This window comes from Poeciliopsis prolifica, unplaced genomic scaffold, assembly GCF_027474105.1.
Source record: "Poeciliopsis prolifica strain line A6 unplaced genomic scaffold, Auburn_PproV2 SCAFFOLD003, whole genome shotgun sequence".
Classification (NCBI taxonomy): Eukaryota; Metazoa; Chordata; class Actinopteri; order Cyprinodontiformes; family Poeciliidae; genus Poeciliopsis; species Poeciliopsis prolifica.
The window spans coordinates 17837627-17855832 of NW_026562378.1; the positions used below are offsets into that span (position 1 = coordinate 17837627).

Sequence of the window (18206 nt, forward strand, 5' to 3'; positions counted from 1 at the left end):
TCGCAGCACTGTTAGTGACGATGTCCACTCCCTGAGCTTTGCACCAACATGTAAAGTAGCTGATGACCACATCATTTACAGCTGCTATTTTTAACTCATTATCAACTCGGGATGCAAACAAAGTTGGGTGTGACCAAATGCAAAGATGCATCTATGTGTTGATGTACTGGTAGACAAAGAGCCGTAAGCATCTTCTTCAAGAACGTATCAATCTGTTTTCCTAAAGATTTCTTTTACTCTTAGTTGTAGAGTTGAAATATAGAGTCACCCCTTGTTTTTATTAGGGCTTTTAACAAATGCAATTAATCTAAAAAGTTTAACGCGTTAATACTGCAAAAAGCATATTAATAGTATTACATAATTTGACCTAAAAAAAAAAAAAAGAGATCAAAGCAGAGCGTTACACTGTCTTGTGTTGTCGTCAACAATGTAGTCGCAATTTTGAGTGACAATTAAAAATTTCACTGAAAAACGTGATGGAGGTATGGATACCCAAGGTGGTAGTTGCAACAACTAATTATTCTTCCATCAAAGCAAAACCGGTTTATAGTTAACATTTCTAAATTAATGTTTGAAACAAATGATTTAGTTGAAACATCCCTGAATGTCTCAGGGACATAAATCTTCAGTTATGTTTGGTTTGAGCTGCAATGAGAAACAATCAATTACTTGAATATCTGTAGTTTTAATTTCCAAAGAGCATGACTCTCCTTTGATTGACTTCTTTTCCACCTCTGTGAAACAGTATATGCAGGATACTGTATCGCACAAACACTGCATCATCCATTTTTTGTGTCGAGGCAGTATTTGATGAGAACAGTAGATTTTGTTACGATTCCTATGGAAAGATAATTTTTCTGCTGCATATTACAGTTGTTTTTAAACCTGTTTTTAATATCCTAAAATTAAAAAAGTTTTGTGAACTCTACAGCGATTCTTCATTTGGGGATTGTTTTAATTAGTGTTCTTGGTTATTCTAAAATGTAAAGAAACTTCAAACATAAGTGTTCAAGAAAATAAAAGTGAGCCTTTGGCTTTCTTAGAAAAATTTCTACATGAACACGCCCTAATGTTTTAGCAAATTCAAGAATACTGCATCCCTACAAGAGACTTTCTGTCATTTTAGTTTTTTTTAACGCATTTTGCTAAAAGAAAAGAATCTACCAAATAATTACGCACATCTTGATCGACAGTGTTGGCTTCCTTTAACTATAGTCGCTCTCATTACACATTACCTGTTATGATTAGCTGCCACCGCCTGTTGTATTTTATATTATAGAAAATACATAAAATATATGCTCAGATGCTATGGGGTGACTCAGGACAATGTCAGAAATTGGTGGATGATTTCCAGGTAAAACAGAGCTAATTGGTGTCTATCTGAAATCAAGTCAGCTTTTCTCCCAGCTAAATAATGAAAAGATTAAATGTTGATCTGTGAACTGAATAATTCATAGGGTGTTCAAGACTGTAAACCCCACCATGAAGATATTCAAGGTGAGCTGCAATGATGCAAAATATTAATCTTACACAAAAGCTGAAAGAGATTTAATCATATCTAAACGGCCTTGCATCTAATAAGAAAATGTTCCAAGAGAATTATTTGGGCGTATCATAGGCCTCAGAATAAAAGCTCAAAATTTTATCAAAGATGCTTTGCTTGTTAATAAGAATGTTGAGATAGCCAGGCAATAGAAAATAAATCTATCTTGGAGCCTAAACACTACACCAAGCATACCTGCATGTCAATCAAAACTTAGCTGAGGAAAAAAGATCCTAGAAGATGATTCACAATCAGATGCAACAGGACATTTTTCAGATATTGTTCATAAAGTTGTTGTTTTTTTTTGCAGGCTTGATGATTCTTTTATCTCATAAATATTCTTCAGTTATTTAAAAATTTTCTGATACATCTAAAAACATGGAGAACAACTGATTAACATCACCTTAAATAAAATGAAATATAAGTCTGGCTCCTTACAGTACATCAAGTTCTGAAGTCAGCAACTTTAAATTATGTGAATACTATCTTATATTTCAGAAACAATGTAACTGCAGCATGTGCCTTAAGGAACAAATGGCCCTGTGAGGCTCAGAATAAAAATCAGATGAGAACCCTGCACAGCTGCAATTAGCTTTACCGGTTAAAGCAAACGTTAACGCCATTATGTTAAACATTACATTAGCTGTTCCTAGAGCAGAAAATGTGAAACTTCCCTGAATTTAATCTGTATGTAAATCCATGACGTGCCACTCACTTTGACATACTGTCCTGCAAAGTCAGTGACCTCTGAAGTGAAGCAGCCAGAGGCATCCACAGGGCAGATAGGAGTCTGGTCCCGCTGGATGATGTTGTATTCAGTGCACACCCTGTAATCATCCTGTAGAAACAGTAACATCACTTACAGCTTTTCCTATTGCATTTAGATTTTTTTTATTATTATTATTTCAAACTTAACACAAAACGTCAAGGTTAATCATAATTATTTATTTTTTAAAAAAGATTTTTCTGGTTTAACCATGTGACTGCACATTAAATTCCTTGTTGAAGTGAACAGCTTCTACAGCAGTGAAACAAGCTCAGCTGGCATGTAGCAGCTTTGCACGAAAGATATGAGCACTGCCCAGCTCTAGATGTAATTTCTATTCAAACACCCTGTCAGGATCCAAGACGGATGACTCACTGGGTCATTTCACATCTAGTCATAACAAAATAAATTTTGAAAAACGCAGTTGGGCAGTGCCTTTTTCCCGACCATATATCTTCAGAATAAATGCATTCATATTTCAGATTTGACTCTTCAAATAAGTCCAAGTGAATCTCGCCACTGAATATAAGGTCCAATTGAAAAGCATAAAAACATGTCAAGTGTCATTCAAATCATAAATGGTAAACTGACACAAAGTAGTCAAAATATGTGGAAGTAAAAAAGATGTCCCGCTCTCCCGCTTTTTTAATCTAAGGTCAATTACTTACAGGAGTTTTTATGTGTAATTTAATCTCAGGATAAATTCTGTCGCTCTATGACGGCAACAGAGGTTCGCTCGAGAGATTTAATTAAGAAACATTTTGATCCAACAGTCATGCTCTGATTTGTTGTGTTTGAACATCTCCAGTTGTTAAAAGAAATTCACAGCCTAGTAGCTGTCATGGATGGAAATCCTCCCACACCCACTTAATGATACATCAATCACTACTCGCTTAGTTTCATTTTTATCCTTTGTTCGCTCAAGCAGAGAAATGAGACCCAAATCTGTCATGCCTATCTTACAAATGGATGGTGGACATTTAAAAACATTTAATATTTGCCCAAATGCTCATAGGTGTCAGTCAATGTATAAAATTTTCCTCATAATATTTCATAATATGTATACTTTTCTCAATTTCTCTCCTTCAGGGAACAGAAGCTATGAAAGTGCCGTAATTTAGATAAACCAAGCACTTGGCCACACACTGCTCATAAAGGTAAGAGTGTTACTCACAGCTCCAAAGTAAGGGGCCTGGTGGACAACTCCTGTGCCCTCTTCCTCCTTGACGTAGTTATCCGTCACCACCTGGAATGCTCCCTTCTCTGCACACTTGAGTCAAACAGGAAGAATTTCACACAATGGAAAAGAAACAGAGGTGAAGAAACAGATCAGAGGTATTTAGCATTTTTGCATACTTTGAGAGTTTATGTTAAGCATTCGCATGTTTAATCATATTATATTTTATTAAAACGCTGTTGCAAACAATCTAGTACACAGATTTTCTGTCAAGCACAGTGGTGTGTACACCTGCTGGCACCCAAGCAGTTTTTCAGCTCTCTATCACCTTTTTCAGGGCGCCACAGTGCTGCTCGCACATGTGACTAACAACTTGCAACCATATTTTTTATGTGTTGTGTTAGTGTTCCTTAGGTTCACACACATTATTACTCTCTGCAAGCACAATATGCTGCAACACTGAAAGATGGACGCTGCCAGTCCATTTGACATGTTGCAAAATTCCATAGTAACAATGAGTGTGCAGCAAGTTATGGGTGTTAATGCACTACAATGAGCACAAATGTTATAGTGCTTCTCCTATGTGTGTTTTTGTGTTAACCAGCTTCGTTTAGATGGATTTTGGTTGTTTTATTTTCAATAATTAGACTAGCCCTCTTTACTAAGAAAGATTTGGGTTTTTTTCATCATTTCAGTTGCGCTTTTAGTTGTTTCACATAATAAACCTCTTCATGTCGACACACGTTTTATATTACCTCTCCTCAACCCCAGCTGAGCTTGGTCACAACATAGTTGCATAGTAATTGCAGGAGCTCAAATTTTGAAGTTTAATGAAGTACATTTACTCTATTTACAAAGTAATTTACTCATAAATAGCTATGCTAACTACGAGTAATAAATGCATCACGTCAGCCTGGTTATATTAGAACTGAATGTCCCATGCAGTTGCATTGTTCCTACACTAGCAAAAAGATTTTTGATGTATGCAGTCAGCTGCAAAGAGTCCTGGTACAGATAAAATTTTTGTCACACTTGACTTTGTGGTCACACTGATACAAAAACTGCTGTTCAAAAGAGGTGCTTTTTAAGAGCTCACATATTAGTTTCTTTAGATACTAATATGTGAGTATCTAAAGATACTCACATATTAAATGAGTCCCAATTTCATTTAATTGAGACTCTATTCTGAAATAAGAAAATAAAGTTAAAAGATTTTCTCCTTATTTTGTAAAAAGATTCAGTAAAACTGCAAGCAAATTTGACTGAAGTGAAATAGAAAACCCTACCTACCTTACTGAAGTAGAGAAACAGCGGTTTGTACTTTTTTCCTTTGAGGACTTTGCCTGGAAATCTAGAAAGAAGAACAGAGGACGTTTGAAAAAAAGAAACACTACTCAAAATCCTCAAAAAACAGAAAGCTTATCAAGAGGTGATTTAATACGACATTCTAAACTATTTCTATTGCCATTTCAACTTTTTTAGGGGTGTCGGATTTAGGGGAGAAACCAAGCTTAGCAGTAGAGTTTCCTCAAAGATGAAAGAAGATTATACATCAATATTACTTATTTGAGTTTGTGAAAACATAATATAGTTTTTACTGACTTGTTCAAAATTGTGTATTCGCTCTCAGACTTGAAAAGAGCTCCCAGTCTGGCTTCCATCATGATGTAGGTCTTTTCTGTGGTATTATCTGAAAGAATAATGTGAAAATGTCATTTGCAACTTATGGGTTTCCACTTTTTATATTAAGTTTTATATGAAGAACAATCTTTGCACAATAATCTCTAGTGATACGTTTATCAATCTGAAGTGAACATTGAACACAGACACATATTTAAGACCAGGAACAGTAAAAACTAGAAGCCAATAGTGAATATTTAAGATGTCATTAATCATTTAGAGACAACAAAAACCAATATTCAAATACAGACTGATACAGAAGAGCACATCCCAAACAAAAGTGCCAGATTTTAACAAACAACCCTTCAAATAACAATCAGAAGTTCTGAAATACTTTATCCAGGGAATTATACAGACACATGTCATATAAAATTTCTAAAGAAGAAATTACAAATAGCAAATTGGACTTTGCTACTTGGTAGGTATTTTAACAGCGGTCATTGTTTAATCTGCAAAGACTACAGACAGTAAGGCAATAAATGAGGCAGATATAAGGATGGATAAGTTTTTTAACTAATAATAAAAAATTCAGTCATCTAAATAATGATAAACTCAATACTTAATGTGTTATATAAAGAATCTACTTCTTTAATTTAGGTTTTTTAAGCATACAGAAAATGAATGGCATCATTTAGAAATGCAGATATATATATATATATATATATATATATATATATATTTATATATATATATTTTTTTTTTTTTTTTTTTTTTTTCTCTTTTAGCTTTTTCTACATTTATCCAGATGAGAAAATACATAAAACAAATTCCCACTTTATCTTAACATTTCTGTGGTGGACATGTACGAACAATATTCCTAGCATCTTTCCATCTAGGAATATCTTCTCATTCATCTAACAACTCTGGTTATTTTTCATCCCCTGTCAACATAACGCCCTCTTCAGAGTGATTAATGCTTTTTAACATCAGCTTAATTTACAATTAACAGCAACTCATCAAATATTCTTCAGATCTCTTCAGCAGTATGGTACTATTGCATGAACTAGTCCCAAGGTTGAAAAAGAAACAAGTTTTTTTTTTTTTTTTTTTTTTAACACAATGCACCGAGCAACATGTGGGTTGGCAGCGGAAGTGAGACAGCAGTAAAACAAATGTTGTCCAGCCAACTAGCAATAAATGTGCAATTACCCATGATAGACACCAAACAGCTAGCTTGTTAGCATAAAGTTGAGCACCATTCAAACTTTTGCCAGACAGAAAGGTCCTGCAAGAATAAAAAAGCTCCACATACAAGAATAAATAGTCATGCAATGACAAAAATGCAAGTCTTGCAATTAGTATATATGTGGTCAAATTAAATTATTTTTAACTAATTTAATATATTTAAAAGACTTAATTTGTTTATATGAATTTAAGACTTTTTAAGTTTGCATGGACATCTTGAATAAAGACCTATGTCGATTTGAGAAGCTCCAGCAAGATCTGGAAACAGTTTCATTCAGTCTGGCTGAGACTGATTGGCCATGTAAAGAACAATGGCCACACATTTCAGTCTATAGATGTTCAAAACTGGTGGCAACGAAGCCCAAGATTTGAAGATTTAATGACAGCAAAAGGTGGCTTTACACAGTATAGAAATCCACACCACCTGTTTCAGATTTTTATTGGTAAATAATAATAATAATAATAATAATAATAATAATAATTAGGTCATGTTTCATCTTCTTTCTACTTAGTAGCAGTGTATGCCTTTGATTTGACCTCTTACATAAAATTCAAACACATTACACAAATTTTAGCAGTATGAATACTTTTGCAAGGCACAGTATAAGAGACAGACATTTTAAGAAACTAAAGCTTGTTGGGAAAAAAATAGCAGAGAGGAAATGTAAAAGAGGAGGCAGTGAGAACACCAAGTGCAGCAGCTGTGTGGTGGGCAAAACCAAACGGTCTGAGCCAGAGGGATAAGAAAGGGGGACAATACATAGCAGAATCAATAAAAGATGTTTCTTCCCCTCAGTGGCGTGAAAAATGACAGCGCAGCTCAGACCTGCCGCAGCTGGCAACCCTCGAATCAATCGGAAACACATGCGGTGACACAAGGAGCAAACAACGAGAATAACAGGTGGATGTGAGGGAAGAGCGATCAGGGAAGAGTTGGAAAAATGTTGGGATGAAGATGGAAAAGGAGTAAAGAGAAGCGACTGTGCCGATGCCAAACGAGAACAGTCATTGGTATTCCAAAGCAGTCTCTCATGCAGCACAGCCAGTGCAGAGCGGATTGAACACTGCACATCAACAGTGCCCTCTGCAGTTTCTGCCAGGTTATGGCAAGCTGACAGAAATCTAGGTCATTCATTTAAAAACGTACTGGTTATCTCACAGGAAACTGGAAAAAAAATACAGCAGTAGGGTAGCAGAAAACAGTAGCTCCATCTCTAGGGTTTCTTTTCTGTATCTGAACAAGGGCAATGCTTTTTTTAAGTGGCCTCATTTGAGGTTCATCCATATTTTCAGGTAATAGGTACACAGATCTGGATCCAGACCCTAAAAATCAGTCCAAGGAGTAAAGGTCTGGCAATTCTGTCTCATATCAGAAAGCGAGGCAAGAAGCTGTTTTTTGGGGGGGTTTCCCTTAAGATACACTTGTGTTGAAAACTTATTTATTTATGCATTCACAAATAAATAAATGATATGATGTACATAATGTTCCTTTTAAAAAAAATTTCTTTCAGTGAGAGAAATTATGTAACAACTGAGCAATGGGGGGATGAGGACACATTCTTTCCTCTGTAGTGTGTTAATTTTTTATATTTTTATAAGAGTTCTCACTTTACATGATCACACCTCTGTAAAAAAATAAAACAAAATAAAAAAACCACATGATGCATACCAAGTGGCAACACCAAAACGCCATTAATATTTAAAAAAATACATAAACACCCTGCACTCTACCATTTTAGACCAACAAGATATCCAATCAGAGAAGAGTGGTATTTCTGCAGGAAGCTTAAAGGAACAGGAGCCAATTCAGAAGCAATAAGTGAACAAGCTGCAGCACTACCAAATGTAGAAAAATAAATAAATTCAGAATTGTCTATATAAACGACTAAGAATAATATCACCAAAGTATTTGGACCAAGGAACATTTAAATAAATTCAGTTGTGAAATATAAATGTAAGAACATACAACAGCACATTCAAGAATTATTCACAGCTGTTGAATATTTTTACATTTTGTCATGATGCAGCCACTGACTTTAACAAATTTTACTTACATTTTGTCTTATGGAGCAAAACAAAGTAGTGTCTGATTGTGAAGGGGAATAAAAATTGTAAAGCTCATTTACTTCTGGACTTTGGAATGTCCCAAAAAAATCTCAAACAGTGAAGAATATTTGAATATGCCTTAACTTAAACTGTATCCTTGTAGCTCTGGCTGTATATTTAAAGTTGTTGTTCAAAAGAATAGGCAAACAACAGCAGACCAGCTAATTCAAGAAATCTACAACCTCAATTTGTTTATTAGCAAAAAGTCGTTCCTGCACTTATTACAATACTACAAAAGAAAATACAGATAAAAAATATGAAATTATGTAGCTCTTTGTTCTTTAACACAATCTCTCACCTTTGACCTGGACATACAAGAACTCTGGGTTGACACAGAGCGCCAGGTTACTCGGCAGGGTCCAAGGTGTGGTTGTCCAAGCGATCAAAGAAACGTTTTCGCTCTCAATCAGAGGAAAACTCACAATCACAGAGGGATCCTGGACATCCTGCAGACAAAAACAGAAGAGAATGAGTAGGTCCTGTTATTTATTCCCATTTCCAGTTTGGGACTGTGCATAATCTGTTACGCCAGACATATTTTTCATAAAATCTAAGGTATAATTTTATGATATTAAGGTAATACAAGAATCTATCTAGAATAAACAAACACTTCCTTAAAAATTATTCATTTATTTCATTTCAAGCTTATTCTTCAATTGAGAGTTTCTGCAGCTGCATCCTTTGCAAACATTTACTACAAACAAATAAATATGGACTGGAATGAATGAATGAATTTATTGTCATTATACTTATTGTGAGAATTCAGACAAAGAGACCCAGCTCCAAAGACAGTAGAAAAGGTGTAAGAAATGCAATACAAAATCAAAATAAACAAATATGGTGATATGTACAATATTTTCAGAAAAAAACACGTTGAAGGAGCCTGAAAGAGTTTCTGACTTGAGCTAACCTTGTAGTTCTGATGGGACTCAAAGTTGGACAGGGGTGTGTTGCAGGCAGTGGAGAAAGGCATGACTTTCACTCCCCGATACACCAGACCCTTGTCATAGAGCTGCTTGAACACCCACCTGAAGAAAAAAACAGAATAAAAATTATTTCAAAAACGTTTTTAAACACAAAATGACAACAAGCTCGTAACATAATGCATGCAGCAGGATTTGGTTTTGTTATATATTAAAATAAATGTTTACACTTCATGATATACATCTAAGACTTCCTTTTGTTTTATACCAGGTCAACTATAAAAGAATAAAATGTCTAATCCAAATAAAAAACATAAAATATCAAATTAGGCACATACTGAATATTATAACAGACTTTTACAACTTTTCCTTTGCTTATTTACCCACATGGTTAAATTTTTCAAGATATTCATATGTACATGTTGCATGGAATATTCAAATAATTTAAGTAGAAAAATATATTCTGTTTTGTGAGTTTAGATTTTGCTTGACAATAACATATTCACACATTTTTATGGAGTCTCGCTCATAATATTGTTGCATTATCATTAATGCAACACTGAACATTGCCACCACAGCTGCATTATTTTCTAAGAGCATGCAGCTATAATTTACAGACGGCAGGCTATTTAAGTTAAAGTCAAGCTGGTAATTAGACAATTGGTTTCCAATGTTTAAATGTAAAAGGAGAGAGCTCTTGGAGGAGGAATGTTTTCTAGCTTTTTACAGCACAGATCAGTGGATTATAATGTGAATGCTAACAATGTTGCCTTTAAAATCAAGTTCAAATCAAGTTGTATATGCTAATAAAGTCGTGAAATACACTATTTTTAAGTGGTAAAATACTGAAGAAGATGAAATAAGAAATTCAATAAAAAACACTATAATTGAAGATTTTATGTCCTTTTCATTAAATTTACACCACAGAAAAAAATGCAACAGTTTGAGATAGCCATACCAGACTGACTCCATGAACCATGGGTACAGAGTCTTGTAGTCATTCTTGAAGTCGATCCACCGGCCCATTCTTTTCACTGTGCTCTGAAAAGGAAAAAAATAATAATTTGCCATGTAACAGATATACGCATATTGATTACAAATTGGACTAAATGTAAATATTTATTCCACACACCTCCCATTCATGAGCATATCTCATGACAATACTTCGACACTGCTTGTTGTACTCAGCAATGCCCATCTTGGCCACATCTTCAGGTCCTTTGATCCCCAAAGTTTTATCAATTTCATACTCCTATAATGACGAATGATGAATAAGATCAATTAAATCAGATAGAACATTACTTTTCTAATATTCTGACAAATTGGAGTGAAAAATCTCACCACAGGCAGACCGTGACAGTCCCAGCCAAAGCGCCGGTCCACGTGGAAGCCACTCTGGTGGGCAAAGCGGGTGACTATGTCCTTGATGGTGCCAGCTAGAATGTGACCGTAATGCGGCAGACCCGTGGCAAAGGGAGGGCCATCGTAAAAGGTGTACCTGGTGAGATATTAGTAATATCATGGATAGTGATGGGTCCGGCAACACCAACGCGTCGGAGCATGTGTCAAGTCCATAGACAAAACCCTGTGTCGGTGCATGTATTGTTTTCAGCAAGTCACGTGACCGATACAGGAATTGTTTCAAAATGACACCGAGGCATCACACTGTGTTCATAAGGAAGCAAATCTGTCAACGGGATGCATTTATCAAAAGAATCCTTGTTCTTTTATGGTACAGCGTCAACTATGGAGCCTCAAGGCAAACGAAAGGTTTTGTAGTTTGGGACCATTTTGATCCACATCAGAAATAAGGTATTGGTTATCACTTCGTTGTTGTTTCATCCGGTTCTTTTCGGTTTCTACTTTATCTATTTGAATCCAAATTCAGCTAAAATTGACTCTTAGTTCACTTTCATATTATGTTCTGCAGGTTAAGTGTTGCATATGTTTAACAGAACTGTCTTATTTAAATAAATCCATCTCCTCAATGCTGCGGCATTATAATGCCAGACATCGGAATGAAGTCCCAGATACACCTGGGATAAACTCAGGTATACAGCCATTCTACAAATTACTCATAAATCACTTTATATAAATGTATTGTTTACTTCATTTTTTCTACAGCAGGAGAGTTTGTGTCAAAAAAGCGTAACATTACTAAATTTCAAAATGTTGGAAAAACATATTTTTTATGAAAATTTGTGAAAATAAAAAATACCTCAGTCCACAATCATCCTCATTTCAAACCCACCCACTTAAATTTTCACTTTATGGTACATCTTCACATTATTTATTGATTGTAACTAAGAATATCAAATATATTTTGAATTTAGCTGATGATATGAAATGATACAATAATGTACAATAAAATACAATGACTTAAATCTTATCGATGAACGCTGATCATTCGCGTATATTTTGGAATTGTCCTAAAATTGTTCAATTTTGGAAAAATGTACATGAAACTGTGAAGAATATTCTGGGATATGACATCCCTCTGAGTAGCATGGTACTATATCTTTGCAATTTTAATAATACCAAAGTAAGGGTAAAAGATAATGTTAATAGCTGGCAAGAAAGCTATCACGAGAAAATGGGGAAGGGCAGACCCTCCTTGTCAGGAACAATGGACTGGAATAGTAGAAGAAATCTACATGTTGGAAAAACTGACACACTGGTTGAGACTTCAGCAATCACAAATGGAGGAAAAATGGACTAAATGGACTACATTCAGGACAAAAGAGAGCAACACAAGTAGTGAAAGAACTATGCAAATGAGCGGAAACAAAGGTCTTATAGAGGATTAGCTCCCGAGCAACAGGTTTTAGTTTCACTTTTGGTGAAACTAAAACTGTTGGATGTGATGTGTTCGTGTTCACATCATGAACACATATATGTAAACAAATGTGAAAAAGTAATATGAAGAGTGCTGATAAGACTTTGTAGTTGAACATGATTTCAATGTTTTGATTTTGTTTTTTCAAATTATTATAATGAATATACTTTATAGCCATGGGTTTAAAAAAAATTATGTTTTTATCAATGAGTTACTATGGTTTCATCTGTATCATCTGAGTCATGTAGTCTTCCTAAAACCTGGAATAAATTGTTACTGAGTAATTGCAACCATAACCAAGTTAAATTAAAATTTTACATTTGTCACTGAAAGAACAATTTCTTTAATGTTAGGTAAATGTTTAACTTGCTTTCTCACTTTCTTATGCACAGGATGCTGTGCATAAGAATCCTGTGTAGAAAGCGTGATGTATGTTCAGACATATTTGAAAACTGAAATACAGTCCTAAATCTGGAATCTTTGGACAAAATAACTCAAATGATTCTGAATTAAATCACCCGTGCCGTCATAAGGAGTCCTACCTGGGTCGGTTCTTGGATTGTTTGAGACATTCCTGGAAACAGTCCCTTTCTTCCCACAACTGCAAAATCTTCTCCTCCTCAGAGGGAAAATTGATGGATTCAGGAACTGGTTCCACCATGGTGTCTGTTCACACACAAACAGAAAAACAGTCCATTAATTGTCCGATGGGCTTGTTATGTTGCCAATGAAAACAGACGTCTCATGCTTAAACCATGGAGATGACAATGACACCACCTTTCTCAAATAAAAAGCAAAGTGGCGTTAAGGAAAAAGGAATGAGGAAGTTTGCTGATAGGGACAAATGAAGTTCTGTACAAAATTTAATGTTTTGATAAGTTCAGTACTTTACTGAATATCTATAATGATGACTGAAAAAGAATGATCAAATCATGGAAATTCACTGGGAATGCATAAAAACAGCATATAAATATAGATAATTGTAATTAGTCTTTGTGAAGCTCACAAAGGTGTTAAATTGGAACTTGATAAAAGATTGGAAATAATTACTTACGTTGCTTCTTCATAAGCAAAACTGCTATGTTTTTTTATTATAATTTTATTTATTTCCATCAATAGAATTGCTAGATACCCTATGAAGAACTTTTATGCAAAGTGTAATTCTTGCATCAGCTTCCGAGCAATTCGAGCCACATTTTACACCAATTCCCAGACAAACTTTGATTCACACCCTTGATACCCTCAGTTAATATCACGCTAAAAGGCTTTTAAACAGAACTTAAATTCAAAGTCTTGACAAGTAGAAGAAGATTTATGTCTATAAATAAATCTCAAAACCACTTTCCAAACAGGCTAAACTGGTTGGTTCGCACGAATGACACATCCGTGTTGTCAGCTAGCAGGCTAACCTAGCAAGTAGACGCTCGGTTGCTCAGTTTGTTGTTAAAGTGAAAGTAAACTTTGTTAAATGTTGCTCTTAAGAGCTCAGATTTACCTTAAAAGTATGATTAAATACAGCGGGATTAGGAACTTCGCTTTACTTCAAAAGTAGGTACTCACATGCACTGCAACCGGCTGCCGAGAAATGATGCAAGCTGGAGTCAGAGCATGGACGGAAGTGACGACACGAGATCCCATTTACTGCTTCAAAATAAAAAGGTCCGTTTATGTTTGTAGCACCACCAAAGTCAGAGTGACATAAAAAAAAATCAGGTGGCGTGAACTTGAATAGTGTGTTGGGGGAAGTAATGACAGCAATTAACAAGTTAAAACATAAGTTGGGTTATTCATCAAACGTAAATGCACTACAGCTTAAAGAGATGGGGAAAATAAGTTCCTCAGTTAAGAAAGCAAATTAATTATTTTAGTGATTATCTGGGATAAGTGAAGTTGTAAAAACTGACATTGACAGCATACTGAGAAATATTTATAATAGGATTATCAGAATAACACGGAAATCTGGTGAAATTTAAGTGACAACGTTGCTGATTATGTGAAGATGGGTCATTTAATCTTTTCTTTGCTTTTCAAATTCAAGTTTACCCAATGCTTTACAGAACTCCAGGCCTCCTGTACAAGGATCCCAGTGTTTGTAAAACTGTTAAGATCAAGTGAGCTTTCTCCATTGCTCAGTCATGTCTTTAGAGATTGTGTGACAAACTCCATCATTGAGGGGGAAGCATTAAGTGAAACTGTATCTCCTCCACATCCAAGGGCGTTACAGTGAAGGTGGTTTGAGCATCTGATGAGGATCTCTTCTGAGACTGACAAAATTGGGTACTCCACATTGAACTGAAGTGTGTCACTGTGGGGGATAATTTGGTTTCACCTGAATCGTTTGTATCCTTGAACCAATATTTAAGCAGCAGGAATATGTATTAGGTAAAATGGTAAATATATGTAAAACAAATCACTGCTAAATTAACTGAATGTAGATCATTTAAGCAACTTTTTTCACAAGATTCCTCAATTCTGACTTGCATTAGTTACATCAGAATATGTTTACGTTTTCACAAAAAAAAAGCACATAAATGATCTTATGTGTACAATTAGAACAATTCAGCTGAGATGTGTGTTCTTAGGTCACTGAGGAACGATGCAATTTAACAGATGGTGTTTTTTTTTTATGGAACCCCAGTAGAAAGCCTTTTCCATGAAGAATACTACAGGGTGCGAAGAGGTGTTTCAGTCACTCAGTCTCCTTTTCCGTTGCAAAGCATAACTATTATTTACTAACCGCTTCTAAGAAAACGGCGCTGTGTGAAAGATCATTTTATTTTAACTTCCAAACTTTTTCAAACTTTGGTGCAGAAGCAAAAAGCCACAATGCAAATAAATCCTTTTCTGTATAATCAACACAAAGTATAAAACAAAATTGTTTTGTTAATAAAGCATTACTTTATTATGTTGGTGTATGTAGAACAATGACAGACATGGAAGTTAAGCAGACAGCTTATTTCTGAGCTGCTGCTGCTTTCCTTGCTGCCTTCAAGCCCTTCTTGTTATGCTTCTTGGCAAAACGCATATTCCTCAGGAATTTGGGATCCACCTGCAAACAGGAAGGTTAACAGAATAAGTGACCTTCTGCACTAAATAGTCCAACATAAACCATTGAAACATCCAGGGGAAACAGATTTTGCTCATGAAAGTAAATCCTGTGAAGCAGGTTAGATTCAGGTAAAAATATTATGCAAAAATTCTGAGCACAAATATAGAATTCTGCACCAACTTCACCAGAAATGCACTAAACAAACATGCAAAAAGTTTACTAATCTAAAAATATATTTTGCATTTTAACATCCTTAGACATTTGAAAACAGAGCTGTAAGTGTTTGAAGCCACAGCACATTTTCCTAATGTACAGCTTTTCAAAGCTCCACTGGCAGCTGCAAGCAATCCATTTTATAGTCAACTGAATGAGAAAACATTTTCATTCAACATTTGTGCAAATATCTAGTTAAAAGCATGTAGATCTGCATGACACTAGAAAATGTATTGTGATATAACTGCCCTTACAAAATAAACAATGTCATAATCAAGAAGTCAACTTTATTATATAGTAGTTCTCGGTTAAAAATGACTGAATAGTTGAAGGCATCAGATGAATTAGTATTAAACTCATCAAAAACAATCCTGTAAACAGCATTCTTTAATCTTTCAACATTTTAATGAAAGCGATGGTATATTATGCTTTTTCAAGAGGGAATGCAGCATCAGTTTTTGTTGGGTTTACTAATAAAATTTGAGCCATTTCTTCTTCTAGACGATGGACTTGACCATGTCTCTCTCTGTCCCCCAGACAAAGCTGTTGGCTGAGATTTTCGCTGCAACTTTTTCATCCTGTAGCCGTTTAAACCAGCTCAGAGTTTTTCTGTTATGTTTCTCTCTTCTAGATGATGCCAAACAAATAGCATACTCAAATCCCCAGTCGGTCACGATTGATGGCTGCTTGTAATGAACCAGTTTCTGCTTAAGGTTTCTTTTGTTAGGAGTTTTCCTCTCCTCTGTCACTTTATGCATGTTCAATATGAGGGATTGCTACAAAGTCAACAACTCAATGAAAGCGATTCTCAACTATAACTACATGCTCAGTGAAGTGAGTGAATGCTGCAAGTCAGTGACTCAACGTGACCTGCTTAGAAATGTTTTCTACCAATTACAATAAAAAATTGAACTTGACTGTAATGTTCAAAAACTTGAATACATTCGGAACATATGTAGCCAATTGAATTGTTTGTCTATGAATAAATGTCAATTAAGAGACACTAATATGGTATCATTAAAAAGTCGATCTTCTTCCAAAACAGAGGCCTTGGAAGCAACTTCCAAACCAAATGGATAATGCACAAAGACTGACAGTGCAATTTTTTAGCTATTAAAAGTTTGTGTAAGAAGGCTGCATTTCTCAAAGAATCACTGTAACACAGAGCAGAGTTGCTGAACATACATACCCCCTTCAAGGACTCATAGCGATTAGATCTGGGCTTCTTGATGCCATTTCTGTGCCATTTGCGAGCTGTTGAAACAGGACAGTCATTCGTTTTAACACCCCTCTGTGCACATAGGTAGATAAATATAATTCAGATGCAATCACTTACACTGATTGTGAGTTGTGTGGTTCTTAGACTTTGCCATTTCGACGCTGGTAAATCTGTAGAATGGACAAGATTAAAACAGAACCAGCGCATCCTTAGCCACGAAAAGCGATGCTGGCGTCCGTTGCTATTAAACATTAATTTAGTTCGGCTTGTTAGCCACCAATAAACGTGTTTTAGTCTAAAAACTGCATAAACAGAGTGAAAGCAGGAGGAAAATATAGTCAACTAAATCACAAACTAGTTGGTATTGTGTCGGTAGCTGTCGAGAAAAGCTGAATAGCTACACAGATGTTAGCATTAGTCAGATGTTTTATTTGTCTCTTTTTAAGGATCGAATCCTATCCATACTGTGAAGACTACCCTACTAACTGAAAGCGTCATCGATGTCCGCAGATGTTTGGTCAATAGTAAATGAAGCAAAAGCAGATGGATGAAGATTATAATAAGCTCAAAGCACCGGGATAAATAAATACCTGCCACACGAACAGACGACAGCCGGAAGAGAAAGAAAGTTCGCTGCGGCAAAAAGAAGAAGACTTGAGTCAAGAGCGGAGGTGTGTCGGAAAGAATCGCATGTTTTTTACACACTGCCACCTGTTGGTGGGTTAAAGTATGGCAAAGAGATCACACAGGACCGCCTGGGGTCGCTCCAATCCACAATAAAAAAAAGTACAGCCACATCAAGTTTATGTGAAGCAAAACGTGGCTCCGTTTGCCTGAAAGATCGCAATGTTCTTTTCCTCTTTATTTGTTACTTAGATGTCATTGATGTGCAATTTGTGAGTAAAGTCTGACTAAGCTACTTCTCTAATTACCCCCTTTCGATTCATAATTAGAATAATAACTGAAAAATAAAATTGCTTTAAATTACAGAATATGACATTAGCGTTAGTTCACTGATCAACACAGTCATTGTTTTTAAGCATTTCTTTTGGATCACATCATCATTTTTAATTAAAAATAAAGATAATAATTCAATGTTATTAGCAATTTGTGCTTGTGCACTTTTATTTACTTAGAGATGAGACCATATCAATTCATTGTAATTTAACTGTTAGCCAGCAAACAGAGAACTCATTTTCTAAATGTAACTCAACAGATTGGTGTAAATAATTATATTTAATTTACCAAACGTGAACTAGAGCTGCACAGTAGAGCAATAGTTAGCACTGCTGCCTTGTAGTGAAGAGCCCCTATGTTTGAATCCTGGCCTGAGGTCTTTCTGCATTTTCTCCCTAAGCATGCTGTTGAGATAACATGACTAAGTACTAGCTTAATGAGTTTCCAAATTGTCCATTGTGTGCATGTGAAGTTGTTTGTTCTGCATGTCTCTGTGTTGCCCTGTTATAAACCTGCTTCTCATCCAATGACTGCTGGAGACAGTCACCAATG

The 18206-nt window shown here is 35.4% G+C and overlaps 2 protein-coding genes across 3 annotated transcripts in view; both read right to left on the reverse strand.

The window, feature by feature from the left end:
• iars1 (isoleucyl-tRNA synthetase 1) overlaps positions 1-13843 on the reverse strand; it is a 48180-nt gene extending 34337 nt beyond the window's left edge. Inside the window, exons 1-11 of one of the 2 annotated variants that reach the window (XM_055027553.1) lie at positions 13777-13843; positions 12759-12882; positions 10722-10878; positions 10513-10632; positions 10339-10421; positions 9368-9485; positions 8756-8903; positions 5089-5176; positions 4777-4837; positions 3484-3579; positions 2259-2381 (exon numbers count right to left, since the gene is read on the reverse strand). In XM_055027553.1, coding sequence (XP_054883528.1) covers positions 2259-2381; positions 3484-3579; positions 4777-4837; positions 5089-5176; positions 8756-8903; positions 9368-9485; positions 10339-10421; positions 10513-10632; positions 10722-10878; positions 12759-12877 — 1113 coding nt within the window. In that variant the 5' untranslated portion in view covers positions 12878-12882; positions 13777-13843. Of the gene's footprint in view, positions 1-2258; positions 2382-3483; positions 3580-4776; positions 4838-5088; positions 5177-8755; positions 8904-9367; positions 9486-10338; positions 10422-10512; positions 10633-10721; positions 10879-12758; positions 12883-13711; positions 13731-13776 lie in introns of those variants that run through there. The other variant, XM_055027552.1, reaches the window with a different exon arrangement.
• A 1248-nt stretch (positions 13844-15091) lies between these two features.
• Positions 15092-17369, reverse strand: rpl29 (ribosomal protein L29). Its single transcript, XM_055021525.1, has 4 exons — positions 17288-17369; positions 16815-16867; positions 16668-16732; positions 15092-15265 (listed from the first exon to the last, which is right to left on the reverse strand). Exons 2-4 carry the CDS (start codon positions 16849-16851, stop codon positions 15170-15172), a joined length of 198 nt encoding a protein of 65 aa, XP_054877500.1. The 5' UTR covers positions 16852-16867; positions 17288-17369; the 3' UTR covers positions 15092-15169.
• Between the last annotated feature and the right edge of the window lie 837 nt (positions 17370-18206).